This window comes from Mytilus trossulus, chromosome 9, assembly GCF_036588685.1.
Source record: "Mytilus trossulus isolate FHL-02 chromosome 9, PNRI_Mtr1.1.1.hap1, whole genome shotgun sequence".
Taxonomy (NCBI): domain Eukaryota; kingdom Metazoa; phylum Mollusca; class Bivalvia; order Mytilida; family Mytilidae; genus Mytilus; species Mytilus trossulus.
The window spans coordinates 4,917,594-4,945,385 of record NC_086381.1 but is presented as its reverse complement, the minus strand read 5'-3'; the positions used below and the strand labels follow the sequence as shown (position 1 = coordinate 4,945,385).

Genomic DNA, 27,792 nt, shown 5'->3' with positions numbered 1-27,792 from the left:
TTAATCTTGAGCAACAGATGTTTGGTATAATTTTAATCTTGAACAACAGATGTTTGGTATAATTTTAATCTTGAACAACAGATGTTTGGTATAATTTTAATCTTGAACCACAGATGTTTGGTATAATTTTAATGCTGAACAACAGATGTTTGGTATAATTTTAATCTTAAACAACAAATGTTCGGTATAATTTTAATCTTGAGCAACAGATGTTTGGTATAATTTTCATTTTGAACAACATGTATTTTATAATATCAATCTGTTTTATCAGTGTTAATGAAATTTTATTTAGAATGGTTTTTTTTGTTTTTTTTTTTTGTTTAGAATCTCAAAATAAATCAACAATCGAGACTCAAACAGAAGGTTCGTATAACAAAGCTTGAGATAAATTCATTATAGACACATGAATTAAAATTGTGTATTTACGCCAGACTTACGTTTCGTCAATGAAAGACTCATCAGATATGCTCGAATAAAAAAATTTTAAAAATGCCAAATAAAGAACGAAGTTGAAGAGCATTGAGGACCAAACATTCCTAAAAGTTTTGCGAAATACAGCTAAGGTAATCTTTTACTGAGGTTGAAAAAACTTAATATCTCAAAAATACAAAGTTTTGCTAACAGTTGATTTATAATAATGAACATATAATGATAACTCAAGTCAACACAGACGCGCTGACTACTGGGCTGTTGATACCCTCGGGGAAATAAATATCCATCAGCAGTGACATCGACCCAGTGGTTGTAAATTAACTCTTCATAGATACCAAGATTTAAATTTATATTTACGCGAGTCGCACGATAGCGCTGAACTTATCATATTTCTCTTCAAAAAAGCATAAAGTTTAAATTGTCAAAGTCTTGAGAAATTACCATAAAGGGCACGATTTTAATCTAAAAAACATTTGTATAAAAAAAGTATATTAAAAAAGTATGAAGAATTTAATTTACTCTAATAATTTCTGGCAGGTTCATTTTATGTAGTATTTGTTTTATATTGAAAGTATAGCGTAAACTGTTTGACTTTAGAAATTTTGCCAAGCTCTTCAAATCCCTGAAAACTGGTGCACACCCGGATAATAAAAATCTGTATACTAACACAATTAACCAGTAAAAAATGATTTATACCAATGTTAAGGAGGCCGGGATAAGGAACCTGTATTTGATGTATCTATTAATGAATGAATATATGTAAATAAGATGTAGTTTTGTAATTGTTATCTTATATGCATATATGTAACACATTTGTTCATTTATAAAGAAGTTGACAGTTGTTTTTTTTAATATATACATTAAATAAATCATAATAAAATATTCTGAATTAATACTCTGGGCAGTTGTCGGCTAAGACTTACTTGAATCTTCGAATCCATAGTACAATTTTTAGAAACAATCGCATACAAAAAAAAATCAATTCTAAGCAAACTTTTTTTTTTTATTTCAGATAATAAAATAGCGATCGCAACAATGACTGAAGAATCTTTTTTATTACAAGGTAGGTTTAATCGCAAAAGAGTTTCATCAGACATTAATAAGTCTTTTTTTTAAATTTCAATTTTCATTTGAATTAAAATCGTCAGAACATTTCATATTATTTTTAAATGCTGTTAAAAAGTAAAATCACAAAAATACTGAACTCAGAGGAAAATCAATTTGGAAAGTCCATAATCACATGGCAAAATCAAAAAACAAAACTCATCAAAAACGAATGGACAAGAACTGTCATATTCCTGACTTGGTACAGGCATTTTCAAATGTAGAAAATGGTGGATTAAACCTGGTTCTATAGCGCTAACCCTCTCACTTTAATAACAGTCTCATCAAATTCCGCTACATTTACATGATGCGTTAAATAAACAGTCACAATTAAAAAAATAGTCAAAATATGGGTACATCAGTCATCATCGTATAACAATTTTAAAAGGAACAATTTAACAGGACACAAAAACATCTACTATCTACGAACACATGGATTGATTTGAGTGTCTGACGTCAGAAAAATTATATACGTCACACAAACTTGTCGTTCAATGTGCAAACAAACAATTTTAAAATTTACATAGGCAATGTACGCATACAGGGTTAAAAAATCAAAAGTATGTAAGAATAAATTACAGAAATAGACCGAGAATAAATTACAGAAATAGACTGAGCATAAATTACAGAAATAGACCGAGATTCAAACTAGTCCAAAAGTTATACATAGAATTTATGAGAATCCAAAACTTTTAAAAGGAACAATTTAACAGGACACAAAAACATCTACTATCTACGTTAATTTATTCAACTATTTCCTGATTTAAAAAAAGGATATTTTAATTTACGCGGTATAATGTCTTATATATCTTTACCCTCCATGTCTGACTGGCCATACATATACAACCTGCATAAAAGATATCATACATATTGTACAATTTATCTTTACATTAAACTACTATTCATTAAACGATACGACGTTCGTACATTATAAAATGGCAATATTCATTTTTAATGAATTTTAGTGATACAAGAAGGAACAGAGATTGAAGAACGCGAGCCATTGTTTGGTAAGTTTATAATAAGTCACATAATTCTTCCAAATAGGAACAAACGATATTTGATGAAAGAGTTAACATGTCTTCAGTGTGTAAGTTCCTTTGTGGGCACTTTTAAAACAAAAGTCATCTTAATCATTATATCTTTAAAGTCATTTCATAAGTTGGTATGATACTTTACAAATCTATCATACGAAAGCGTACCGATGGTTTAAGCTGATACCTATTCTATTCATATCTTTTCATTTTCAACCAAATCGGATTTGCAATATCTTTCCTTTAATTTATTTGCATAAAATCAAAGTTCAAGCATGACAGGCTCCTCCTGCAGAGCGGAGAGTCGTTACTATTTCAAAGCACCTGTAATCGATTTAAGATATTTGAACATCGGTTAACAACAGTCTCCCTAGTTATTGTAAGTCTATCATGTTTGTTTGATTTTATTGTATTTTTACCAATAATGCCAATTGGTTATCCCGTTCAAATGGTTATTTGAATTTGTAACAGTAGATCTTTCGTGTGAGAGGTTTAGCTAGCTCGGAACACGTTGTAATTGACCATATGTTTATTGTTTTGACTCATTGAAATCTTACTATGATTTTTTTTTGTCTTTATAAAATTAAAAGTTTTAAATTATAGAATGATGTTTCACTTTTTTTCAGTGTCTATATGGTTCATATTGTTCTATGCTATATCATATATAGATATAAGAAGATTTGATATGAGTGCAAATGAGACAACTCTCCGTCCAAGTCTCAATTTGTAAAAGTAAATTATTATAGGTTATAGTACGGTCCTCACCACGGAGCTTTAGTTCAAACCAAACAGCAAACAAAATTCCCAAATTACTAGTGTAAAACCATGCAAACGGAAAACAAACGGTCTTATTTATATTTGAAAAAAACGAGAATCGAGAAACACGTATGAAACACATGAACAAATAACAACCCCTCAACATCAGATTCCTGACTTAGGACAGGTACAAACCAAAGCAGCGGGTTTAAACTTATAAATGGGTATTAACTTCACACATGAATTGTGATTTTTGATATAATTTAAATCTTGAACAACAGATGTTTGGTATAATGTGAATCTTGAACAACAGATGTTTGGTATAATTTCAATTCTGAATAACAGATGTTTGGTATAATTTTAATCTTGAGCAACAGATGTTTGGTATAATTTTAATTCTGAACAACAGATGTTTGGTATAATTTTAATCTTGAACAACAGATGTTTGGTATAATTTTAATCTTGAACAACAGATGTTTGGTATAATTTTAATCTTGAACCACAGATGTTTGGTATAATTTTAATTCTGAACAACAGATGTTTGGTATAATTTTAATCTTGAACCACAGATGTTTGGTATAATTTTAATCTTGAACAACAGATGTTTGGTATAATTTTAATCTTGAACAACAGATGTTTGGTATAATTTTAATCTTGAACAACAGATGTTTGGTATAATTTTAATTCTGAATAACAGATGTTTGGTATAATTTTAATCTTAAACAACAGATGTTTGGTATAATTTTAATCTTAAACAACAGATGTTTGGTATAATTTTAATCTTGAACAACAGAAGTTTGGTATAATTTTGATCTTGAACAACAAATGTTTGGTATAATTTTAATCTTAAACAACAGATGTTTGGTATAATTTTAATCTTGAACAACAGATGTTTGGTATAATTTTAATCTTGAGCAACAGATGTTTGGTATAATTTTAATCTTGAACAACAGATGTTTGGTATGATTTTAATTCTGAACAACAGATGTTTGGTATAATTTTAATCTTGAACAACAGATGTTTGGTATAATTTTAATCTTGAACAACAGATGTTTGGTATAATTTTAATCTTGAACCACAGATGTTTGGTATAATTTTAATCTTGAACAACAGATGTTTGGTATAATTTTAATCTTGAACAACAGAAGTTTGGTATAATTTTGATCTTGAGCAACAGATGTTTGGTATAATTTTAATCTTGAACAACAGATGTTTGGTATAATTTTAATCTTGAACAACAGATGTTTAATAATACCAATCTGTATTATCAATGTTAATGAAATGTTATCTTGTTTTTTTATTGGCTTTTTTTAGAATCTCAAAAAAAATTAACAGTCGGGACTCAAACAGAAGGTTAGTATTACAAAATTGAGATAGCGCTGAATTAATTATCTTTCTTTTAAGAAAAATTTAGATTGTTAAAGTCTTGAGAAATTACCTTGAAGGGCATGATTTTAATATAAAAAAAATTTTGTTTTTTTTGTTAGATGTATATTAAAAAATGTGTCGAATTTAATTCACTCTATAATCAGTTACACCATACATTTAAAGTATACTATATGTCGGTCAAAAAAATAAATATATATACAACCACTCAAAATATTAAGAAAATATATTGTAACAAGAAATTATTAAGGATAAAATTTTGGCAGATTATTGTAACAAATTAGTAAAAAGTTTTAAATGAGTATCAAACCTGAAAGTTATAAATCCATCTGACAGAATATGGATAGGAGGAGACATTTGGTTCGGTACAAGTTGACCAAACACGGCTGGCGCTTAGGTTTTGTGTTACACATCTCTCACTATTACAGTGAGTGTTTGCTGATAAACTGTATGCCTTAGTGATACCCTTTTGTTGCGGCAGTTATAGACATATTTTTCAATATGGTTTCATACGAAATGTTACATAGATTACATTTGTTTCGTACATTAGTTTTCTAAAATGTTCTATGCAATAAGGTTTGAGAGCAGTTCCATGTATTTAGGTTTCAGCCTATAGTGCCAAACATAAGGTTTTAACAAATATCAGACTTAAAGTGTTTTAAACAGTTTTTTGTTTACCAGTTTCGGGTTTAGTGATGAAATTCATTTTATATAGTACTTGTTTTATATTAGAATTATAGAGTAAAATGTTTGACTTTAGAAATTTTGCCACGCTCTTCAAATCCCAGGAAACTGGTGCAAACCCGGATAAAAATCATATCAGGATTAATGAAAATCTTTGACCAATAACAAATGATGTATACCAATATAAACGAGGCTTGAATAAGGATCCTGTATTTGATTATCTACTAATGAATGTAAATATGTAAATGAATGTAGTTTTAAGAAAAAAGAAGGTTTAAATTGTTATCTTATTTTCATATATGTAAAACATTTGTTTATAAATGGAGAAGTTGACAGTTTGATTTTTGTTTTGAGAATATACATTATATACATCGGTATAAAAAATCAGAAACAAAACTCTGGACTGTTTTATTTAAACTTAAGATTGTAATCGACAGTGTTTGTGAACGGCTAAGACGTAGTTGAATCTGCGAATTAATAGTACATTTGTTAAAGACGATCGCATACCAAGAAAGTCAATTTGAAGCAAATTGTTTTTATTTTAGATAATAGAATAGCGATCGAAACAATGACTGAAGAATCGTATTTATTAGAAGGTAGGTTTAATCTTAAAAGAGTTTCTTTAGTACTAGTAATTGATAAAAAAAAATATTTTTAATTAAAACTTTGATAGATATACCGTTACCTTTTAAATCGTTCTTTGTATTTTGTAGCATGAAATTCGATTTATTTTTTCTCACTGCATGTTTTTGTAAATTAGTTTTTTCTAGTGCCTTCATACACTAAAGTATAGATTTGTTATATGTGGCTGATGAACACAAAGTAAAGAAAATAGTTTAATCTAGCTAGTTCTGCAAAACATCATTTCAGTTTGTAGTTCATAGAACTTGAAAAACAGCCATTTACACGGTTTCTCATCTATATGTAAAAATTGAAACAGAACGTTGGGAAGTGGTTCTCTTCGTTAGTTCGTAATCCTTATAGTTTTGCTGTTTTGATATATGTCTATAAGAATAATTTACGATGTTAATTTCTCCTCTTTTGCAAACAACCATACACGTCACATTGAATTTACCACATGATGTAAGAACGAGTTTCTTGTTTGATCTTACACTCTTTACATAGAATGCTTCTATGATTTTACGCAAAACAATTGTATCTGACTTAAGAATTCACACAACCTGCAACGTAACCCGACTGTTTCTTTGTAGCTTATGTTTTTGTTTTTACATTACAGAAAGATCAGTCTTTAAACGAAACAAATCCAGTAATGTAAGTTCAACAGTCGATATATTTACTTGTATTTTGCGATTGCAGCTCCCATCGGTATAAACATTTGCAATGAGGACATTTGCTATTTAAATGCCAAATATGAATTTAAATAAAAGTATTGCAATTGATTCTCATTTTCATTTGTTTAAAAAAAACATCAAACTAGAATATATCTTTTTATCATGATTATTCGATTTGATCACAACATACAGTAACACTTTGAGGGTTATCAGTGAATATAATGAAATTCTTTTTATCGCCAATCTCAGTCAAAATCAATCTCACAATGTGTAATCCGAAAAAATGTCCAATTTAAAGACTTTTCCATGTAATGTTCATAAAATTCATATTTTAATCAAATATTTTTTTAAGTTACAAAGTCGAGCACTTTAATCTTCTATGCTAAGTAAAGGCAACAGTAGTAAACCGCTGTTCGAAATTCATAAATCGATAGAGAAAAAAAACAAATCCGGGTTACAAACTAAAATTGAGGGAAACCAAAAAGTTGACTGAAGTACTTAATTCAAATGAATGCCAGTTTAGTAATCATTACCGAATTAATAGGTATATGCAACTTAATTCTTTTCAGGTTGTGAATCTTAATACCTGCGACCCTTGTTCTTTTCAACAAAAGAAACGATTGGCTGTATTTTACTGCATTGATTGCGAAGAGTCGTTATGTGCAAACTGCTCAAACTATCATAAATTTATGAAGCAAACCCGTAATCATAACAATATCAGTATGAATAAGATTCCACAAAATTTCAGTTTGCCTCTTACATGTACGTATACAGATCATGAAACAATGAAACATGAATACTACTGCGTTAACCATGAATGCCTTTGCTGCGTGCGATGTATCACGTCAGGTCATGCAGGAAAAGGTTGTAATGTGGAACAAATTGATGATGCGTCAAAAGGCTTTACAAAAACACAGGTATTCCACGACTATAACTACCAGTTGAATAGATACATAGATTTGCTTGTAGGATTAAGCGCATACCAGTATCACATGATCGATCAAATGACAAATACTGAAGCTATTACCTCTGCAAAGTCGCTTGGTGACAATAAAGACAACTACAAAGTAAATGAAGTTGATATTCAGCCAATAACGAATTTAGATGACATCAAATTGAGACTCAATGCTTACGCTACAGAAACTTGCTATATACTTTATTCAGCTGGAGAACAAAAAGGGTTATTCGACTTCATGAAAGATAATGGTTCTGATAGACAACTTTTTATATTGACACACTCTCTGAGGCAAAAACTAATTGAAATTGATAAGCGAGTGTCGGAATTGGTTGGAAATACGAAAAATGCAATAAGCTATGATAAACGATCACCAGATGTCCATACTGCAACGTTTATTCCAATAGAAAGAGAATTAACAAACATTTCATTTCATCGATGGAGACAATCACAGACGGCTGTCAAAGATCCAGCGTTAAAATATTGTTGATAATTTCATAGTGTTCATGGACTGGCAACACAAAATATGTTTTTGGATGAAGAAATGTTACATTCAGATTGGGAATAGGTATAAGGGGATTGAGATCTCACAAAACATGTTTAACCCCGTCGCTTTTTCCAATTTAGCAACATCTATACTTTGTTATTCTTGTATTTCTTATTTTGATTTTAATTCATCTATATTGTGACGGGTACCATTTATCAATTGTACTTATAATAACTACTTTTCTTAAAACTTAAAATGTGTATAATTGTATGCTGTTCAATTCTAAATTTCACTCTACTTATTCAGAGACAAAAAAAGATAGAATCAGTGCATTCCTTTTTCAGGATTATTTTTATAATTTTTATTCCGATTCAAATAACTACCAACTGGCAGAATATGTTATAATGCAGTCATTTTTATTATAGAATTGTATCTACTCTTTACTATGGGGAATGTTGGAATTAAATCTGTTATTTATAGTTATGAGACGATCCCCGTATTTATTTACTTTCATTGAACCGAGTGTTGTTTTTACTCGTATGTACATTTTTTGATTGTGTCATGTGAACTTACTTATCTGTACAGTTTCCTCAAGTCATTTCGGTATAGGGAATTACAAGTTTTATGTCATAACATTTTGTTAAACTTGATAACTTGTCGAAATTCGTTGACAGACAAGCACCTGGTTTCCTTTCAGCGCCATCTTTAGTTAACGGTACTGAAGCGTTTTCATTGGTCAAACGATTACGGAAGGTCACGAGTATTTTTAGCTTATTGGAAAGAATTTTAATTATTATATTTTATTTACAGAACGAACATTTTAGCAAATATAAAGTCGCTGAGAATGATTTTTGTATATCTATTTAATAAATATAAACATTTCATAACGGCCGAAGTGAGAAATGCCGCAAATGATTTCCATTGGTTTACTGTTCAATCTTGCAGTTGCGCGGTAGAAAATCGCACAGAAACTGCACGGAAAATGCACAAAACTTGCACAATTTTTAAGTACAAGTATAAAAGAGAAAAACGCGTGTCTGACGTCATTCTGGCTAAGACGTTGATAAAATAATAAGGAGATATTCTTTTTGAAAGTAAGAATAATAGATTTGAATTACAATACATAAACCATAGAATTTACGTATACATGTTTTCTGATGAGAAATTTCGTACGTCAATGATACCTTTTGCCGAATCACTGTCTGACGTTTTCATGTAAACATAATGGAATAATTTTGACAAAACTTATATAGAATTTTCATGTCACTGATAAAGGGTGATTCAGTAAATTTAAGTCTGTTGCACTAGTTAAGGGTTCTTATAGGGTTTTCAGACAATGAGATAAACATGGAAATACACATTACTAGTGAAGGAAACTAGTACAAATCTTCCATATTTTTGGTTAAAAGACCAAAACAGTTAGCCAATCACTTTGTATAATAATACAAGACATCATTTTTGTAATCAAATATCTATGCATGTATAGTCAGTCAAAACTTTAAAGGAACATTGTTAGTAAAATAGATAATTGTACTACTTGCCATATTTTGTCATTTTCTTCTGGTCACTTTTGAGACAATCGTTTTTAGTCAAAGGATACTAAAACAATGTCTCAACAAATATTATTGTAATAAAATTATAGTTCTTGATTTTAACTTCACTACAATTCACTGTTAAGAATAAAGGTCAAGGAAACATAAGACTTACGTTTTTAGTAAAAGGAAGCTAATACAAAGTCTTTACTAAACTCTATCATAAATTTGAGACTTACGTTTTTAGTGAAAGGAAGCTAATACAAAGTCTCTACTAAACTCTTGCCATCATTAAAAGCTTTCAATAAGTCACATAGTTGCCCATAAGTAAACTTTGTAATAACCAAGTTTGGAAATCTAGACTATAGTGTTAGCCTGTGGAAGCGATTACACTGTTTAAGCAAAATTCTAGTTTTTATAATTATAATATTTATTTTCATGAATTACGTCCCAGTATAATTAGCGTGAGGTCAGATGTACTTTTAATACATAAATACCCATAATTTTGTTCTGTGAGGTCAGATATACTTGGATACATGAGTACATATAATAGTTTTGTCCATATCTGCTCTTATTCTCAACAAACGAGAGAACATCATAGCAGTTAATGTTACAGTAGTTATACTCTTTATGAGTAGTTTTAGTATTTTTGATCAACCTTTTTACAAGATACCCTAGGCAATAGTTGTCTGGAAATTCATTTAAAGGTGTACTTATTATTGATAAATTTGCAAGTTGCTTTTTTTATTGGTCTTGAGCTTGACTAAAATTGTGATCTCAAATATATGCCACTGTTATGTTATTGTTATGCTATATATATATACTTTTGTCAGAAATAAAGTATTTGCAACTTTAAATATGAATTGTTTGCTGTCAGTATCAAGAACCCCTTCTTTCAGTTCATTGTAAGGGTGTTGCCAGAGGTTTTAGTTTAATACGTCGGGATTTTATATCCAAAGTTTTCGGTGTATGTGTTTCTGCCCTTTTCGCCAATTGACCCGCTACAATATGTTTCGGAGGTAGACATAACAACAAAGGAATTGAATTTCATTAACCACTCAGTTATGCATTGATAATATATTACAATATTTGATTATTTTTCCTTGTTTGAGTAACTTATGAAAGAGAGGCGAAAGATACCAGAGGGACTCACTGATGAGTCTTTTGTAGACGAAACGCGCGTCTGGCTTATATACTAAATTTAGTTCTGGTGTCTATGATGAGTTTATTTATAACCACTGGGTCGATACCACGGCTGGTGGAGATTTATTTCCCCGAGGGTATCACAAGCCAAGTAGTCAGCACTTTTTGTGCTGACATAAATTGTCATTGATATGGTTATATTTATAAATTTACTGTTTACAATTTTTTGAATTTTTTGAAAAACTAAGGCTTTTCCACCTCAGGTATAGATAACCTCAGCTTTACTTGGCAAAACTTTTAGGAATTCTGGTCCTCAATGCTCTTCAGCTTCGTACTTTATTTGGACTTTTTAACTTTTTTGGATTCGAGCGTCACTGATGAGTCGTTTGTAGCTGAACCGCGCGTCTGACGTATATACTAAATTTTGTCCTGGTATCTATGATGAGTTTATATGAATATGTTAAAGCTACCGAGAATTTCATAACTTGTATGGATGCTTGATAAAGGAAGTAACAAATTATTTCTACTTTAAATTTGATTTTTAGTTTGCATAAGATTTTTTCATTTAAGTATCACTTTTAACTGAAATTTATCTTTTTGGCTTTTCTATTATTCTGTTGTAAAGCTTAACGATCCATGTCAAAGCCTCTTGACAGTATAGCAATGTTTAAACAAGAACTATCTTTAAAAAAGATATCCGACGCAATTGTCTCAAATAAACAGCTGTCATGGATGCAAAGAGCTATTGGAGAAACAATTATTCCAATAAAAATATAAATCTTTGTAAGATCTAGTTCAAATATTTATAGTTTTTCACTTGCTTCCCATTACGATATAAATAACGAGACGTCTTTTCAAGCACAATCAAATCACCCACGATAACAGCATTTTGTCCAATCACAGAAAGGATTGTCGAGCATGCGTATTCTGTTGCCATAGTTAAGCGTCCTTAAGTTAGCTGTATTTGGCAACACTTTTTTGGGAATTTTGTTACTCATTGCTCTTCCACTCCTTTATCTATTTGGCCTTTTAAACTTTTTTGGATTAGAGCGTCACTGATGAGTCTTTTGTAGACGAAACGCGCGTCTGGCGTATATACTAAATTTAGTCCTGATATCTATGATTTCATTGAATTTATTTATATTCAAAGGGCACAAACCGAAACTATACCGACTACGTCGGGAAAACAATGCAACATCATATTTCCAAATCTTTTCATATAGCTGTTCATCCGGGTTTGGTACTTAAAAGGCTCTAATATTCTCGACGAAGTCAACTCAAAATGATTTCCATGAAATGTATGAAGTTTGTTTTCATTTTTTTTTTAATCATTTCCTGTCTTGTTATCAATCTTGTGTCATATAAATGATACGGAATGTTGAACTTTGGGCATATATTTTAAATAAAACAATATCCAATCATCGATAGTGTTGGGGATTCTTTTCAGTTGTCTACCGAATCTACCGTTGCAATAGCAAAGTACTTCAAATATATTAAACTGTCAGGAAAATGAAAGGACATCTATCTACATGCTTGTGGTAGTAAAATAACGTGTATTTTTTTCTTTGCTAACGCCTTCATACAAAAAGGCAGAAAGAGAGGCGGAACATACAAACTGATAGTCAGCCTCAATACCAACTAGCAACGCCATGGCAACAAAAAAATTTGAAAAAGACAAAAAGAGGAAAAACACCGTACAAATCAGAGATTAGAAAACGAGAAAATGACCATCATGAACAATATCAATTAGCAACGCCATGGCAACAAAAAAAAATGAAAAAGACAAAAAGAGGAAAAACACCTAACCCGAGTTTAGAAAACGAGAAAATGAACAACACGAACAACATCAAAATCTTGTTTTCATACCAGCCACTCCGAAAACACTCAGTTTTTGGTAGAGTTCGTGTAGCTAAGTCTTTAGTGTTTGATGTTGAGTCTTGAGTACTATTTCTTATCTTTTTGTCTAACTTTGTCGATTTATTTTAGATCTGTGATAGCTTTCGTCCCTTTTTTATCAGAATCTTGTGTACATGAAGTACATGTTGCTCATAATTTTACAAACTCAACTTGGTTATATAAGATAAGATAAGGTGCATTATCAAAAAATGGTCCACAAATGGAAGGGAACCACGTGAATAGTTGACATAGTTTCTAAGTTTGAAGGAATGATACTTTACTGATTTTACATCTTTTACGCTGTGCTGAATATACTTCACAACTTGTTCGCTGTAGCCGTGTCTATAGTCGAGTTCAGATTTGATTTTACTAATCGTTATAAATATGTCAAGTATTTTGTTATATCAAATTAACTGAAACCTTCACTTAATTTTTTCAAAGTTATATACAGATATTTGGTAAAGAAATTTGGTTGTACCAGTAAAGATCTTAATATCATAAACAGCATATCACTATCTATTTTTTACGGTCATGTTGTTTAGAAAAGCCGGCAAATCTAGATATGATCTATGTAAACTAGTTTATACTTTGTGTTGGGAAATTTAACTTATAGCTAGCAATATATTGCTTAATATGTAAAAAAAAAATAAGAAGCTTTGTAACATTGATTGTCAACGAGGCAGCTCCCCCAAGTGACTAAATGATATATCAGGCCATTAGTTTTCTTGTTTGAACTGTTTTATATTTGTAATGTCGGGACCTTCTATTATTGACTATGGTGTATGGGATTTGCTAATTGTCAAAGGTCTTACGGTGATCTATAGCTGTTTATTTCTGTGTCATTTCTCTCGTGTGTATTTGTCTCATTGGTAATCGTATCACATCTTTTAATTTTTATATTAACTCCTCCTCATTCTCTTTGTGAGGCTGTCACTAGTCAAGCCAGTGGATGTCGTTCGCTCTTGTCAATCGGGTTTTTTTTTTTTCGATTTGTTCAAAAAACGCCTTTAGTAAAATGTAGTATTTGCAATCATACCACATCTCTGTATTTGTATAAAAAGTTTAAATATTCGTAATATGTAGTACAGTACACGCAATCTAAATATCCTTCCTCTTGCAATTAATAGTATTGGAACATTTTATTTGTCTAGCCTCAAACCAAAAACAAATTTGTCCAGCTTTGTTTCAAATAAGAAAAAAAGAATTTACAACGTAGACAGGAATAGACTTTTTGAGAGAGGGATAAATCGTTCTTCTAAAAATAAAAGAACAACTTCTATGATTCCTAAGAGGAAAGGACAGAAAGTAATACACTATTCTAGATTTACTTTCTCTGGGAACGTGCATAGCCTAATACTTAAAAGCCAAGAATATATAAAAACCTTAGCAGTTGATGAGAAAGATGGTCTACTAAAAGGAAATAAAATAATACCCAAGTCCATCTGAGGTAAACCTTGTTTAGGTGACTTGAAACCTTCGTTTCTAAATAATTTCAAAATTTATCTGAAATTCATATTATGATTATGTTTGATATTTTTATTTACAACATATTTGTTACGTTTGGAGGACATGATTAGCAACATACAATCGACATCTCATATACATTAACTGTATTTCCTTCTGATCTGTCTTATTCCTTTATTCAACTGGGGCAGACTTAACTTAACACACAACAATAAAGAAAGGCATGATCGTAGTACATAACTTCAATGTTTCTATGTATGCATCAATTAGGAGAATTTAATTTGACATTTGATTTGATTCGTATAAAATAGCATCATCCTTTTCAATCGCTCTCTTAAATCGGAAAGGAAGAGGCAATGCCCCATCATTACGCAGGAATGATGTTCACTGAAACAAATGTTTTTGATTGAAATGTGGTGTGTCCCTGTTTGCGTAGAAAGGTATTCAACTCCAATATGTATTTACAATAGTTGTTAGCTCTTTCAGCCGAAAGGCAGTGGTATTCTACATGCATTGCTAATCCAACATCCAACCTGATTGAATAGTTTGGCCAGGGTCGCTAAAGATACGTTTTTTTAAACAAATCGTTTTTGATGCGTTTTGGTATTTGATTTTGCCATGTGATTATACACTTTCCTAATTGATTTTCCTCTAAGTTCAGCATTTTTGTGATTTTACTTTTATATTTCTTTAGCCAATCATCTTTATGTATTTTCAAATCATAAAGCTTAAACAGACATCTATTGATAGAGAAAATAAAACATAATAAAACTGGATATTTACACCTGTTTGACGTTTCTTCATTTCAATCAAGTTAGACAACACCATTTGCGACACCATTTGCGACGGCAACAACGTAATTTTTTTCACCAAGTCGTTGGCGGTCATGGCAGGCAGATTAATATCAGCAATGTTTCCCGTATGAATACGTATTCTGAAATTCCACATGTACATAATCCGCTTTTAAAAAGTATTGTTCATTAAGTTTCGGTGTATACCACACTACTACAATAGACTGAAATGGGCGTAAATAGGCAAAATCAGACGAAAATTGTTTTTACTTAAAATAATTCAAACAGTATATGGTTACCATTCTGTCAATTATGTAGGGATTTTAACAGCTGTCCTTGCCTTTGACGATTGCCAAGACCTAAAATGATGGTGAAACCAGGATGTTAGTGCATATCGAATGATGTAAACGTTAGACATGACGTAATGAATTCAACTTTCGAATTTTTAAACTTGCATTAGATGATGAAAAATGACTCAAATTTATATTCAATTTAGTATTTGCTTTATGCGTATTTTGAAATGAAAAACTAAACAGAATATCGAGTGTCGCGTTTTCTTAAGTCTGTCAGTATATCTGTACATATTTTAATTACTAATTAATAATTACGAACACAATTCTATATTAATATTCTTGTACTTGATAAAAAAAATACATTAAATGACATATATATGTTACAGTAAATAGGTAAAATTAGGAATTACATGTAATTACTAAAATTTAGGAATTACAGGTAAATCCCGGTGCACTTAGTTAATAAAAGTAATTCCTGAAACGGCCTAGTTATTACCAGTAATTACTAATTTTAAAATGAGTTTTTACACCTATTTACTAACTGCTAAAACAATGTTGTATTATGGTCAGATGATCAAAAGTTATGGTAATACTAACTAGAAGATCGGTGAGAACTCTTAAAATATTGAATGGTTGATTTGTATTCAAAATATCTTGAATAAATATGGACTTTCAAATATTTGGTTAAATCAGAGTAACTTTAGTTTTGTTCAAAATGGTTAAAATTGAGCATTATGCAGATAATTTTTGACCAATTTCAGCAGACATGGAAATAAGAAATGGAAAATTCTCCCAAAGCATTATATTTTATCTTTTAAAAAAATAATTTAAGTTTGAAGAATATTTAGACTTATTACCTTATAAAAATCAGATAACGTTGTGAAGTGAAGATGGGTTATCGATGTATTAAGCTATTAAAATTGTAAGGGTTTTGCAGAAAAATTAGTCTCGCCTACTTTTCCTGTTAATGGCAGGCTCAACAAAAATGAGGAAAAAATATTAAAAATTTGCTCTAGATCCTATCTTTTGACTAGTACTATAAGAAGCTTCTGTAAAAATTGGGTAAAAATCCAGGATGGTTTATAAAACCTAAAACTTTAACTGCAGAGTGTATGTAATGTTATCTGGAAAAAACTAGTCCTTTTATCATGTTTATAAGTAATATAGAAAAAAAGGATTTTTTTACAATCTTTACTTTCGGATATTATCTTATGATCATAAACATTTAGCTTCTGTCCAAGTTTGATAGAATGATAGAAATCCAAGATATTTAGAGAAAGTTACTTTAAAGTTTTAAACCACAGTGCATGTTTGAGGTTTTAGTTTAACAAAATTATGAAAATCAATTTTGGATTGATATCATAGTCTTGCATGCATATATTTACGGAGTTTCAAGACCTATAAAACAACCATTTTCCAGTTTCAATTCACAAACACTAAAGAGTATGCACTTTTGATGTGCCTTATATTCCTACATCCTCAAGTAAGCTCCCTTAAAATCCCTACCCTTTACTTTCTTATTTGGTATCTTGAGTTATGTTTTTAATTTTAAAACAAAAACATCAAGTTAGTAAATAGCTGTAAAAATGACAAAAAAAATCAGTAATTACCAGTAATCACTGAAACAACTAGTAAATACATGTAATTATTAAAATGACTAGTAATTACAGGTATTTACTGAAATGTTTAGTAATTACGTGTAATTCCTAATTTCACCTATTTACTGTAACATATACATCTCTATGCCTTATATGTATTGTAGTATGACGCTAGATTCAGATTCACGAGGAAAAGTAACACACGGCCACCGAAAGCTTTATTATTGTAGGGCCCAGGTGGTCGTGTGGTTTATCGGGACGGCTGCAGGGCAGACGATTTGGTGTCACGATATCACAGTAGCATGGGTTCGAATCCCGGCGAGGGAAGAACAAAAAATTTGCGAAATCAAATTAACAGATCTAACATTGTTGGGTTCATGTTTAGGTGAGTTGTATATTATCAATGATATTTCAACTGTTCGGGCGGAGCTTATGTTTTAATTTGTATGAGGACAGTCTATTTTAAGATGTGTGTGATAAGGATGATTGCCGTAATAATTATTATTGAATTATAATCACCAAACGCATTTACAAAATAACTGAGTGTATGATATTGGACGAATAACTGGACACTTCATTGATGAGTGTATCCCAAAAGTCCTGTCTATAGATGGACTGGTCTTAAATAAGCGAACTTCTTAACCCCGCCCAGTCAAGTGAAATAAATCTAGTAATATATAGTTACAAACTTGATCTTGTAAAGTATTTTTCAGGAATTTCCCTGTTAAGTCAATTTTGTGGCGTTGACCCAGTCGTATGAAAGACAGTTCGTCGTTCTGTTGTGCTGTTTTGGGTGCTGTCTTATATTGTTTTTCATGTACGTTTTTATTCTGTGGTTTGCATTTTGAAATGTACTATTGTATTGACCATACTGAGTTCCTATGAATAAGGTATTGACAACCATCTGTGATTGTCTCCATCGATGAAATAAAAGGTTTGTTAAATCTCTTTCTATAGAGGTAAACGTTGCAGTATGGACTTTAGTGATTGTTTATCATACCTTATTGCATTTTTCGTAATTTCAATGGCGTTGTCAGTTTATTTTTTATCTATGAATATGAATATCCCTCTTGTAGCTTTCGGCCCTCTTTTATATTTCTATGATATTTCCATTTTCACTCATATTTTTAAAAATTAAAACCAAAACAAGGCAGAAATTTGTGTTTTTTCTATTATATTTTACTTTTTACTGATACAATATATCCTTCTACTTCTACCGGTTAGTTGATCATAATATCAAACAAAAAACAAAAAGGTGCTATACAAATATTTAACAGTGGGGATTAAAATCAAGGTGTTTGATTTATTTGTTTTCCGGAACCTCTTGAACGATTCAAGGCTGCTGACAGATGTAACTGAGGAGGGTGCGGCATTCCAATCCCTGATGATCATCGGGTAGAATGACTCTTTCCTTGTTGTCGTGTTACATTGTGGGATCTGTAAAGAGTGGAACGAGTTTGTGGCTTGCTGCAACGTTGACCTCCTGATTGTTGATTTTATACAGCATTGATAGTCGTGCGCTTCTCCTTCTATCTTCAAGTGGTGTCCACTTTAGTTGTTCCAACATACCAGTAACGGATGATCTGTTACTGTACCGGTTTGTTACATATGTGGCTGATCTCCTTTGTACCATTTCGCACTTGTGTTTATCTTTTTGGAGGTATGGATCCCATATAGAGCTGTCGTACTTGTGTCACACATTACTTTGGTACTAAATTTTATATTTAAAACTGTCGAATTATATTGACTTCTTTTGTGTACATTTTGTATGCAGCAGGCATATTTAATTTATTCAATAATAATAATTATCTCAAAATTCGCTATGAATTTACATGTCCGAAATATTTTTTTACATCTGAAACATGTAAGATTATAAATTTCTATTTGGCAATAACCTTTTAATCTCTAAGCTAATGTAAATATTTAACAATTTCGTTATGCAATTTTTAATTCGGTCATATCAAATACACACATAATTCAATTGATTGATGGATTGATCACCTATCGTAATTCTCTTTGATAACTTAAATCACATACTCTATACTTATACTGGAAATCCGTGTGATCTTTCCATCCTTGTCATTGTTGATGAGGTATAATTAAGTCATAAGAAGTTAGCGGGAAAAGATTCTTTCTAGACTTTGCAAACATTTAACATTATTACATTTTTTTCTGCAAGACGATGAAAAAGCCAAGACTTGTATAAGACTGTCAAAACGGCTTTTTCAAACTTTATGGAACATAATTGATAAGATAATAAAAGTAGGAGTAAGCAGGCAAACTTTGTAATGACATTTCATGACAAAAATAGAAAAGATCAAAAGACAAACATCAGTCTACAAACCACAGCATAGAAACTACACAGTTGAAAACCATCTCCATCAAAAATTGGGAGAGATCTCAGGTGCTCCGGAATTAAGAGTTTGCAGATCAAGCTCCCCATCATACACACTTCATCATGTTCATGTAAGCGCAAACCTGGTAATACGTTTTATTCGGGAGACCACAATCGGGTACAATGTGGAAGTTAATCGAGTACCAACGATAAAACATACCTGTCGTCGTCTGTGAAACAGACTGATATTCTATAACAACCAACCAACTCGTGATGTATTCCGTACACTTTTCGAACGGATACATTGTAATTTTGAATTAACGATTTGAAATTATTAGTTTCAATTGATTCCTTGTGAGCAACAAATCTGTAAAAGCAATACATATCAAAAAATTTGTAGTGAAACTAGCAGCTTTTAGTTATAATGTTGACGAAACGTGTTGGGCTGCGAGTCTTTAATCAGGAGAAGTCTAAGGCATAAATTTTCTAAATTTTATTATCTCAGTTTAATTGGTTATCAAAAGTACCAGGATTATAATTTATACGCCAGACGCGCGTTTCAACATATTTCAAATATGACTAATCTATATTACATAGTTTCTGATGTATCGAGCATCAATAAGTTATAAATAAGTTTAAAAATTCCTACTTCTATTTATATTGACACGTCATTGTTGTAATGAAAAGTCATCATTTCATATTATATGCGCATTTGATGCAGTAAAACTGGAACCGTACATGTTATTGCTCTAGATTATCATACTGGTCCAATTATAAGGTAAATTTGCACCTGAATTTTATATTATCGTTAATATGTAGTTTTACAAAGCACTAAAATCTCTTATACATTTAAAGATTTCTGCAATTGTAATGTAAGGAATCGTTGTTATCGTCCAGCCTAGTATGATTAATATCACTTCCTCGATTGAATAAGTTCAACGCATCATAATTAAATAATACCTTTGTTGTTAAATAAATGAATAAATAAAAAAAAACATTTTTTATACAAACTATTAAGTCATACAAATGATACAAACAAACAAAGATGCATAATCACGAGTACATAATTCAGTTATATAAAGCTGAAAAGAATAGAATGTTGTATATTTTATACAAGAATAATCGATGTCAATTTTTAACATAAAAATGAGTGCACTGCAAGAATTAAAGTCCTGCACGAACTGTGCAGGATTTTAATTCTTGCAGTGCACTCATTACAATCAACTTATACGAGTGATTTTAGGAAAGTCAGTAATAAAACTAAACATAGAATTCAACTTTCACAATGTTACTTAAAAGTCTATAAATAACATGTAGTATATCGGGCCTTTTATATTTGAGTGTAAGTTTTTCTCATTGTTGTAGGTCGTACGGTTTACCTACCGTTGTTAACTTGAATATCATTTGGTCTTTTGTGGAGATTATCATACCACATTTTCTTATGTTTCTTATTCTAGTTATCAAATGTACCAGGATTATAATTTAGTATGCCAGACGCGCGTTTCGTCTACATAAGACTCACCAGTGACGCTCATATCAAAATATTTATAAAGCTAAACAAGTACAAAGTTGAAGGCCATTGAGGATCCAAAATTCCAAAAAGTTGTGCCAACTTATAATGTTGTAGCCGTTTTCATGGAAATATACATAAAATGAGCCCTGTGATTAGAATCAATAGGAGCATACTTATATTGAATTTTAATTTAAAAATGTTTAAAATTTCTATTTCTAATGATAAAAAGGAAACCAATACACAATGATTATACGTGTCATAGGGTGAAACTTTGCATATTTATATCTTATCTCAGACCGGTATTTAATTGCCTTCATTAATTTCCTATAGTAAAAGAGTGTTAAGTATTTGTAAATTTATTGCTTTAAAGTTCTTTATTTTCCAATTAAGGGCCCCTGACGGGACATAATGACAACAATAAACAATACATTCTGATTCTTAACACAAAAACATAATTATAATGAAGAGAATATAATATCATAGAATATATATATCATATAAAATGTCACAACATAAAACAATTGTTATTGTTATTTGTTCTTTCAAAGTTTCTCTGCTATGCTAGAATGCCAGCAAAAATAGTTTAAAAACTTATTAATTCACCATATTAAATGGAGAATGGAAATAGTTTGCTAACAGAGGTCCACCTCGTCTCTCATCCATTAAAATAAGTTGAAGGAATAAATAATACAAGTCACTAAAATATAAAAGAGACCAAGGGCAAATGCACTTGGACATGTTAGGAAGTGGAATTTTAGATACCGTCTTAACCTCCTCGTGACTAGTGCACAAAGGTAATAAAAAAATTAAAAAAATATTGTTCACTTTAATGCAGAATTCATTTAGTGAACTTTAGCAGACCGTCTGATCAACTGTTAAATTTAATGTATGATGCAGCTGTGTTGTAACTGTGTCATTTATAATTAGAAGCCATATAATTTATGTCTCTGTTTGTTTATATTCTAACCCTTTAGTTGTGTGGTCTGGGGAGGTATGACGATTTTATGTGTGAGAAAGTGAGGAAAGCAGTGAAGGCCTTCACGTGAATAAAACTTGGTGAATGTTGAGATGCGGGAGGATTGAAGAGAGTTAGTGAAAGAAAATGGATGTGTCTCTGGATTAACAATGTAAATTAATTGAACTGTATATATATTTGAAACTGTTAATAATAAATTTGTATATATCTGAACACAGTCTTAAATGCCAGTGCCTGATAACGGCTGCGTGACATTATGGTGGCCAGCGGCGGGATTGATTTATTTTGGATTTTAAATTAACATTTTGGACTTAACTTTTTACTCTTCAAACTGCTATCTAAAGGAGGAAGAAGTATACCGGAAGAGATTGCAACAATAACAATAGACTTGAAGCTAGCCTGCTTCCTTAGCGAAAGGGAAGGCAGAAGAAATATATGGCGTATGGATCCTCCTTTGTACATGTATGTGAAAATAGAACTTTCAGAAATTCGTCTGTCGCGACGTCTGTTCTGAATGATGTGGAATTTACGACTGATTAAGAAATTTCGGAAATTCGTCTGTCGTGACGTCTGTTCAGAATGAAGCTTATGTCAGATATTGTAAAGGAAAAGGAAATGAATCCTGTTTTGGAAATAAAAATTCTGAAATTCGTCTGTCGCGACGTCTGTTCTGAATGAAGGTTATTTCAGATGATGAAAAAGAAAATAAAGAAATAGAAATGTTGGAAATTCGTCTGTCTTGACGTCTGTTCTAAATGATGTGAAAATTAGTACTGAATATTCTTGTCTCGCCAAGATTATGTCAGATGTTCTAATGTAAAATGGTATTACATGTTATTCTAATCCGAAGTTTTTATGTCGCCAAAATCAGAAGATGATGAGTAAATGTGAAAAGTGTCTTAAATGTTAGTTGATATGGAATCAACAGTCAGTGTTTTGGAAAATAAGTGTGATTTTGTGTATAATGTTTATTTAGCTAGAAATTGTTTGTATCTGTGTATTATAGGTCTGGATTAGATATTCTGTGTGATTTTTCATGCATTGTAGATTTGGAAATTTTATTGTACTAATGATAAGGTGTATTGAAGTTGTTTGGCGTCATTGGACTCCGAGACGGTTAAAAACTTTGAATCAAGCCTTATGAAGAAAATTTGTAAACTTATATAGAACAACATACCATCCTGAATCAGATGGCGTATTGGAACGTTTAACGGAACATTTACCGCAATGTTATCAATGTATGTTAGTGGACACATCGTGATTGGGATACATTTATTCCTTTTGTTTTGTTCGATTACAGACCTTCGTAACATGAAAGTATACAAGAGACTCCGTTTTTCCTAATGCCAGGCCGTGATCCGGCTCTACCAGTGGAAGCAGTAATGTATCCGCCTACGATAACGTAAACCTCAAGTGACGACTACAAATCAGAAATAGTAACCAGACTGCAAGAGGCATTAACGATAGCCAAAGACAATTTGCAGGCAGCGCTGCGGAAACAAAAAGAACAATATGACTTGAAATCTGATGTGATTAACTATAATATTGGTGAAAAGATATGGGTTTTTAATCCAAGTACAAAACCTGGGCTATCGTCAAAACTTTTACATAATTGGCATAGACCATATATAATTATTGATAAACTTTCAGATGTGAACTATAAGATACAAATGGGTGATTCAAAAAAATCTGAACAAACGGTACAAGTTAATCGTATCAAACAATTTGTTGATCCTGATGATAGGCCCATTACAGAGGAAGGAGATATTGGTTCGAACATTGATTCAATTGAAAATAATGACAATACAATGGTCAAAATTTTAGATACAATGAGATCACGAAATGAGTCAAAGAGATAAGAAAAACATTATTTTGTACAGTATGAGAATGGTGAAACCAAGTGGGTAAAAGAGAAGGACATTAAAGATTTTTGCTATTATAAATGATTTTCATATTTCGAATGAGAATGCATAGACTTTGAATTTGTTTAAATGTGTTTTAGAAAAAAAAAAAGAGATATAATAATTAAAAAAAAAAAAAATATTATTGTGTATGTATATAAATTCATGATGTATGTGTAAGAGTGTGTTTGTGTGTCGGGACGCCACAGTTAATTGGGGAGGTATGTCATAGGGTGACACTTTGCATATTTATATCCTATCTCAGATCGGTATTTAATTGCCTTCATTAATTTCCTATAGTAAAAGAGTGTTAAGTATTTGTAAATTTATTGCTTTAGTGAACTTTAGCAGACCGTCTGATCAACAGTTAAATTTAATGTATGATGCAGCTGTGTTGTAACTGTGTCATTTATAATTAGAAGCCATATAATGTATGTCTCTGTTTGTTTATATTCTGTTCCTTTAGTTGTGTGGTCTGGGGAGGTATGACGATTTTATGTGTGAGAAAGTGAGGAAAGCAGTGAAGGCCTTCACGTGAATAAAACTTGGTGAATGTTGAGATGCGGGAGGATTGAAGAGAGTTAGTGAAAGAGAATGGATGTGTCTCTGGATTAACAATGTAAATTAATTGAACTGTATATATATTTGAAACTGTTAATAATAAATTTGTATATATCTGAACACAGTCTTAAAAGCCAGTGCCTGACAACAGCTCCGTGACATACGAAATACTAGTAATTAATGTAATGAAACAATATAAAAAAAAAGATGTGGTATGATTGCCAATGAGTCAACTATCCACAAAAGACCAAAATGACACAAACATTAACAAGTATAGGTCACCGTACGGCCTTCAACAATGAACAAAGCCCACACCGCATATAGTCAGCTATAAAAGGCCCCGATAAGACAATGTAAAAACTAAAGGCTCTAAAGAGCCTGTGTCGCTCACCTTGGTCTATGTGAATATTAAAAAAGGAAGCAGATTGTTTCATGAAAAAATTGTGTTTTGATCATGTTGTCTTATTTGTAAATCTTACTTTGCTGAACATTATTGCTGTTTACAGTTTATCTCTATCTATAATAATACTAAAGATAATAACTAAAAACAGCAAAATTTCCTTAAAATTACCAATTTAAGGGCAGCAACCCGACAACGGGTTCTCTGATTCATCTGAATTTTTCAGAGCAGATAGATCTTGACCTGACAAACAATTTAAACCTGTCAGATTTGCTCTAAAGCTTTGATTTTTTAGTTATAAAGAAAAACTGCGTTTTACCCCATATGTTCTATTTTTATCCATGGCGGGCATCTTGATTGGTTTGGCAGGTCACGCCACACATTTCTTAAACTAGACACCCCAAAGATGATTGTGGCCAAGTTTGGATCAATTTGGCCCAGCAGTTTCAGAGGAGAAGATTTTTGTAAAAGATCTATAAAATTTACGAAAAATTGTTAAAAATTTACTTTAAAGGGCAATAACTCCTGAAGGGGTCAACTGACCATTTTGATTATGTTGACTTATTTGTAAATCTTACTTTGCTGAACATTAATAATGCTGTTTACAGTTCATCTCTATCTATAATAGTATTCAAGATAATAACAAAAAACAGCAAAATTTCCTTAAAATTACCAATTCAGGGGCAGCAACCCCGACAACGGGTTGTCCTATTCGTCTGAAAATTTCAGGGCAGATAGATCTTGACCTGAAAAACAATTTCACTGCTGTCAGATTTGCTCTATATGCTTTGGTTTTTGAGTTATAAGCCAAAAACTGCATTTTACCCCTATGTTCTATTTTTAGCCATAGTGGTCATCTTGGTAGGTTTTGCGGGTCACGCCAAACATTTTTTAAACAAGATACCCCAATGATGATTGTGGCCAAGTTTGGATTAATTTGGCCCAGCAGTTTCAGAGGAGAAGATTTTTGTAAAAGATCTATAAAATTTACGAAAAATTGTTAAAAATTGACTCTAAAGGGCAATAACTCCTAAAGGGGTCAACTGACCATTTTGGTCATGTTGACTTATTTGTAAATCTTACTTTACTGAACATTATTGCTGTTTACAGTTAATCTCTATCTATAATAATACTCAAGATAATAACCAAAAACAGCAAAATTTCCCTAAAATTACCAATTCAGGGGCATCAACCCAACAACGGATTGTCCAATTCATCTGAAAATTTTCAGGCAGATAGATTTTGACCTGATAAACAATTATACCTAATGTCAGATTTGCTCTATATGCTTTGGTTTTTGAGTTATAAGCCAAAAACTGCATTTTACCCCTATGTTCTATTTTTAGCCATGGCAGCCATCTTGGTTGCTGTGGCGGGTCACGCCACACATTTTTTAAATTAGATACCCCAATGATGATTGTGGCCAAGTTTGGTTTAATTTGGCCCAGTAGTTTCAGAGGAGAAGATTTTTGTAAAAGTTAACGACGACGACGACGACGACGACGACGACGTACGACGGACGCCAAGTGATGAGAAAAGCTCACTTGGACCTTCGGGCCAGGTGAGCTAAAAATGAACGAAAAACAAATATGTAACACATAAACAAACGAAACCACTGAATTACAGGCTCCTGAGATTGGACAGGCACATATATAAACATCCGAGATCCAAACCCTCCACCTAACCTGGGACAGTGGTGTAACAGTACAACATTAGAAGACAGTAATAAGCCATACAAACATCAACCCAAATTTAGAAAACACCTGCTAGAAATTCCACGGCTGAAAAAAGGGAGGTTAAAAAGCTAAACGACCAAAACTTAAAACGGACAAACATTAACGTTCTTCAAATAATCAGTAAAGCATGGAACTTTTTTTTCAAAAAAGCTTTTCACACTCCTTCTTAGAAAACAAACGAAAAGACAAGTACACCTAATTTACAAAATGCAAGTACACAGATGCGATCGACGAAAGAGAAAAATGTGTATAATTCCATATCCTGTAAATGCTGATTGTAAAAATAATAATAATACTAGTATCTCAATTGTTTGTAAAACAATTGAAAGGTCTTTCCTGTAAAAGTGATGTTTTCGTAATGTTCTTTGTACGACCTTTCGTTCGATATACGACAAGCATACCTTCTGTAACTTTTCGCTTTTTACACTTAATGACCTCATCCGCCTACATTTTTTAGATCGGAAGTATGATATATGTAACACAGGGTAGATGAGCTTTCATTTGATATGCGACAACGCCATGTTTTAAAAAATTTGATTTTTGCACTGAATAACCTCATCCAACCAATTTTTGGAGGTTGGGAATTTGATATTTCAAATGTATACACCATGACCTTTCATTTGATATACAACAACCCTATCGTAAAAGAAAATTTATTTTTTGCACTCAATGACCCCATCCAACCAATTTTTGGGGGACGTCAATTTGAAATTTGAAATGTACGCTTTATGTTCTTTCATTTGATATGCGACAACCTTACCATCTGAGAAATTTGAATGTTTGCACTAAATGACCCCACCCTTCCCCCTGGGATGAAAAGGGGGTTTAAAATTTTCATTTTTTAAGTAGAGTTTATTAAGACCTTCAATTTGATATATCAGATGACCCCATTTGACAAAGTGCAAAAAATGATGCAATATCAACTATATAAATAGAAGTTATGAAACTTACAAAGTCAATGCAAAACATGAAAATTTCAAATTGATTTTTTGGTGTTTTTTTCCATGGAATGTTTTTGGTATTTGGTCAAACACATAACTATGTCAACCTCTTCAATTTCTAAAACATTTTTCGTGGTAAGCTCTTGATGATTCAGAAATACATGCCTCCGCTCGCAAAACTTCAAACTGCATTATCTCTAAAACGACAATAGATATCTCAAATCTGTTAAATGATAAATGATCTACAGTTGAAGGACAACATTATAGAAAAAGAATGTGGACAATTTCAAAGTTCACCAAGGTCACAATTAATCATCAAATATATGATGCAATACAAAACTTAAGAACCGGAAGTCGTAGAGACATGGGACTATCACCATTCAACTCAGGACCACTTGACCTTTCAAATGTCACAAGGTCAAGGTCATAGTATAATGTGAAGGTCAAGGCGAAATTTCATCATGACCTGACATTGACCTCAAATTGAAGGTCTTGAACTACTGATCATCTTTGCAGTTTATAGTAGGTTGATATCTGTTACCTTTAAAAAGATATACACACAATACTATACTTTTAAGAATC

At 31.5% G+C, this 27,792-nt stretch overlaps 2 protein-coding genes and 1 long non-coding RNA gene across 3 annotated transcripts in view; all 3 read left to right on the top strand.

The window, feature by feature from the left end:
• LOC134683618 (uncharacterized) overlaps positions 1–3,178 on the top strand; it is a 35,497-nt gene extending 32,319 nt beyond the window's left edge. Inside the window, exons 11-13 of the mRNA XM_063542929.1 lie at positions 1,445–1,495; positions 2,502–2,546; positions 3,174–3,178. Coding sequence (XP_063398999.1) covers positions 1,445–1,495; positions 2,502–2,546; positions 3,174–3,178 — 101 coding nt within the window. The remainder of the gene's footprint in view (positions 1–1,444; positions 1,496–2,501; positions 2,547–3,173) is intronic.
• Positions 3,179–5,945: 2,767 nt separating this feature from the next.
• LOC134685010 (uncharacterized) lies at positions 5,946–10,665 on the top strand. The gene is made up of 3 exons (XM_063544342.1): positions 5,946–5,992; positions 6,634–6,668; positions 7,258–10,665. The coding sequence occupies exons 1-3, from the start codon at positions 5,965–5,967 to the stop codon at positions 8,131–8,133; spliced, it is 939 nt and encodes a 312-aa protein (XP_063400412.1). The 5' UTR covers positions 5,946–5,964; the 3' UTR covers positions 8,134–10,665.
• Positions 10,666–19,862: 9,197 nt separating this feature from the next.
• Positions 19,863–24,253, top strand: LOC134685009 (uncharacterized). Its single transcript, XR_010101245.1, has 2 exons — positions 19,863–19,960; positions 21,890–24,253. It is a non-coding gene; the product is annotated as an uncharacterized LOC134685009 (long non-coding RNA).
• Positions 24,254–27,792: the final 3,539 nt, after the last annotated feature.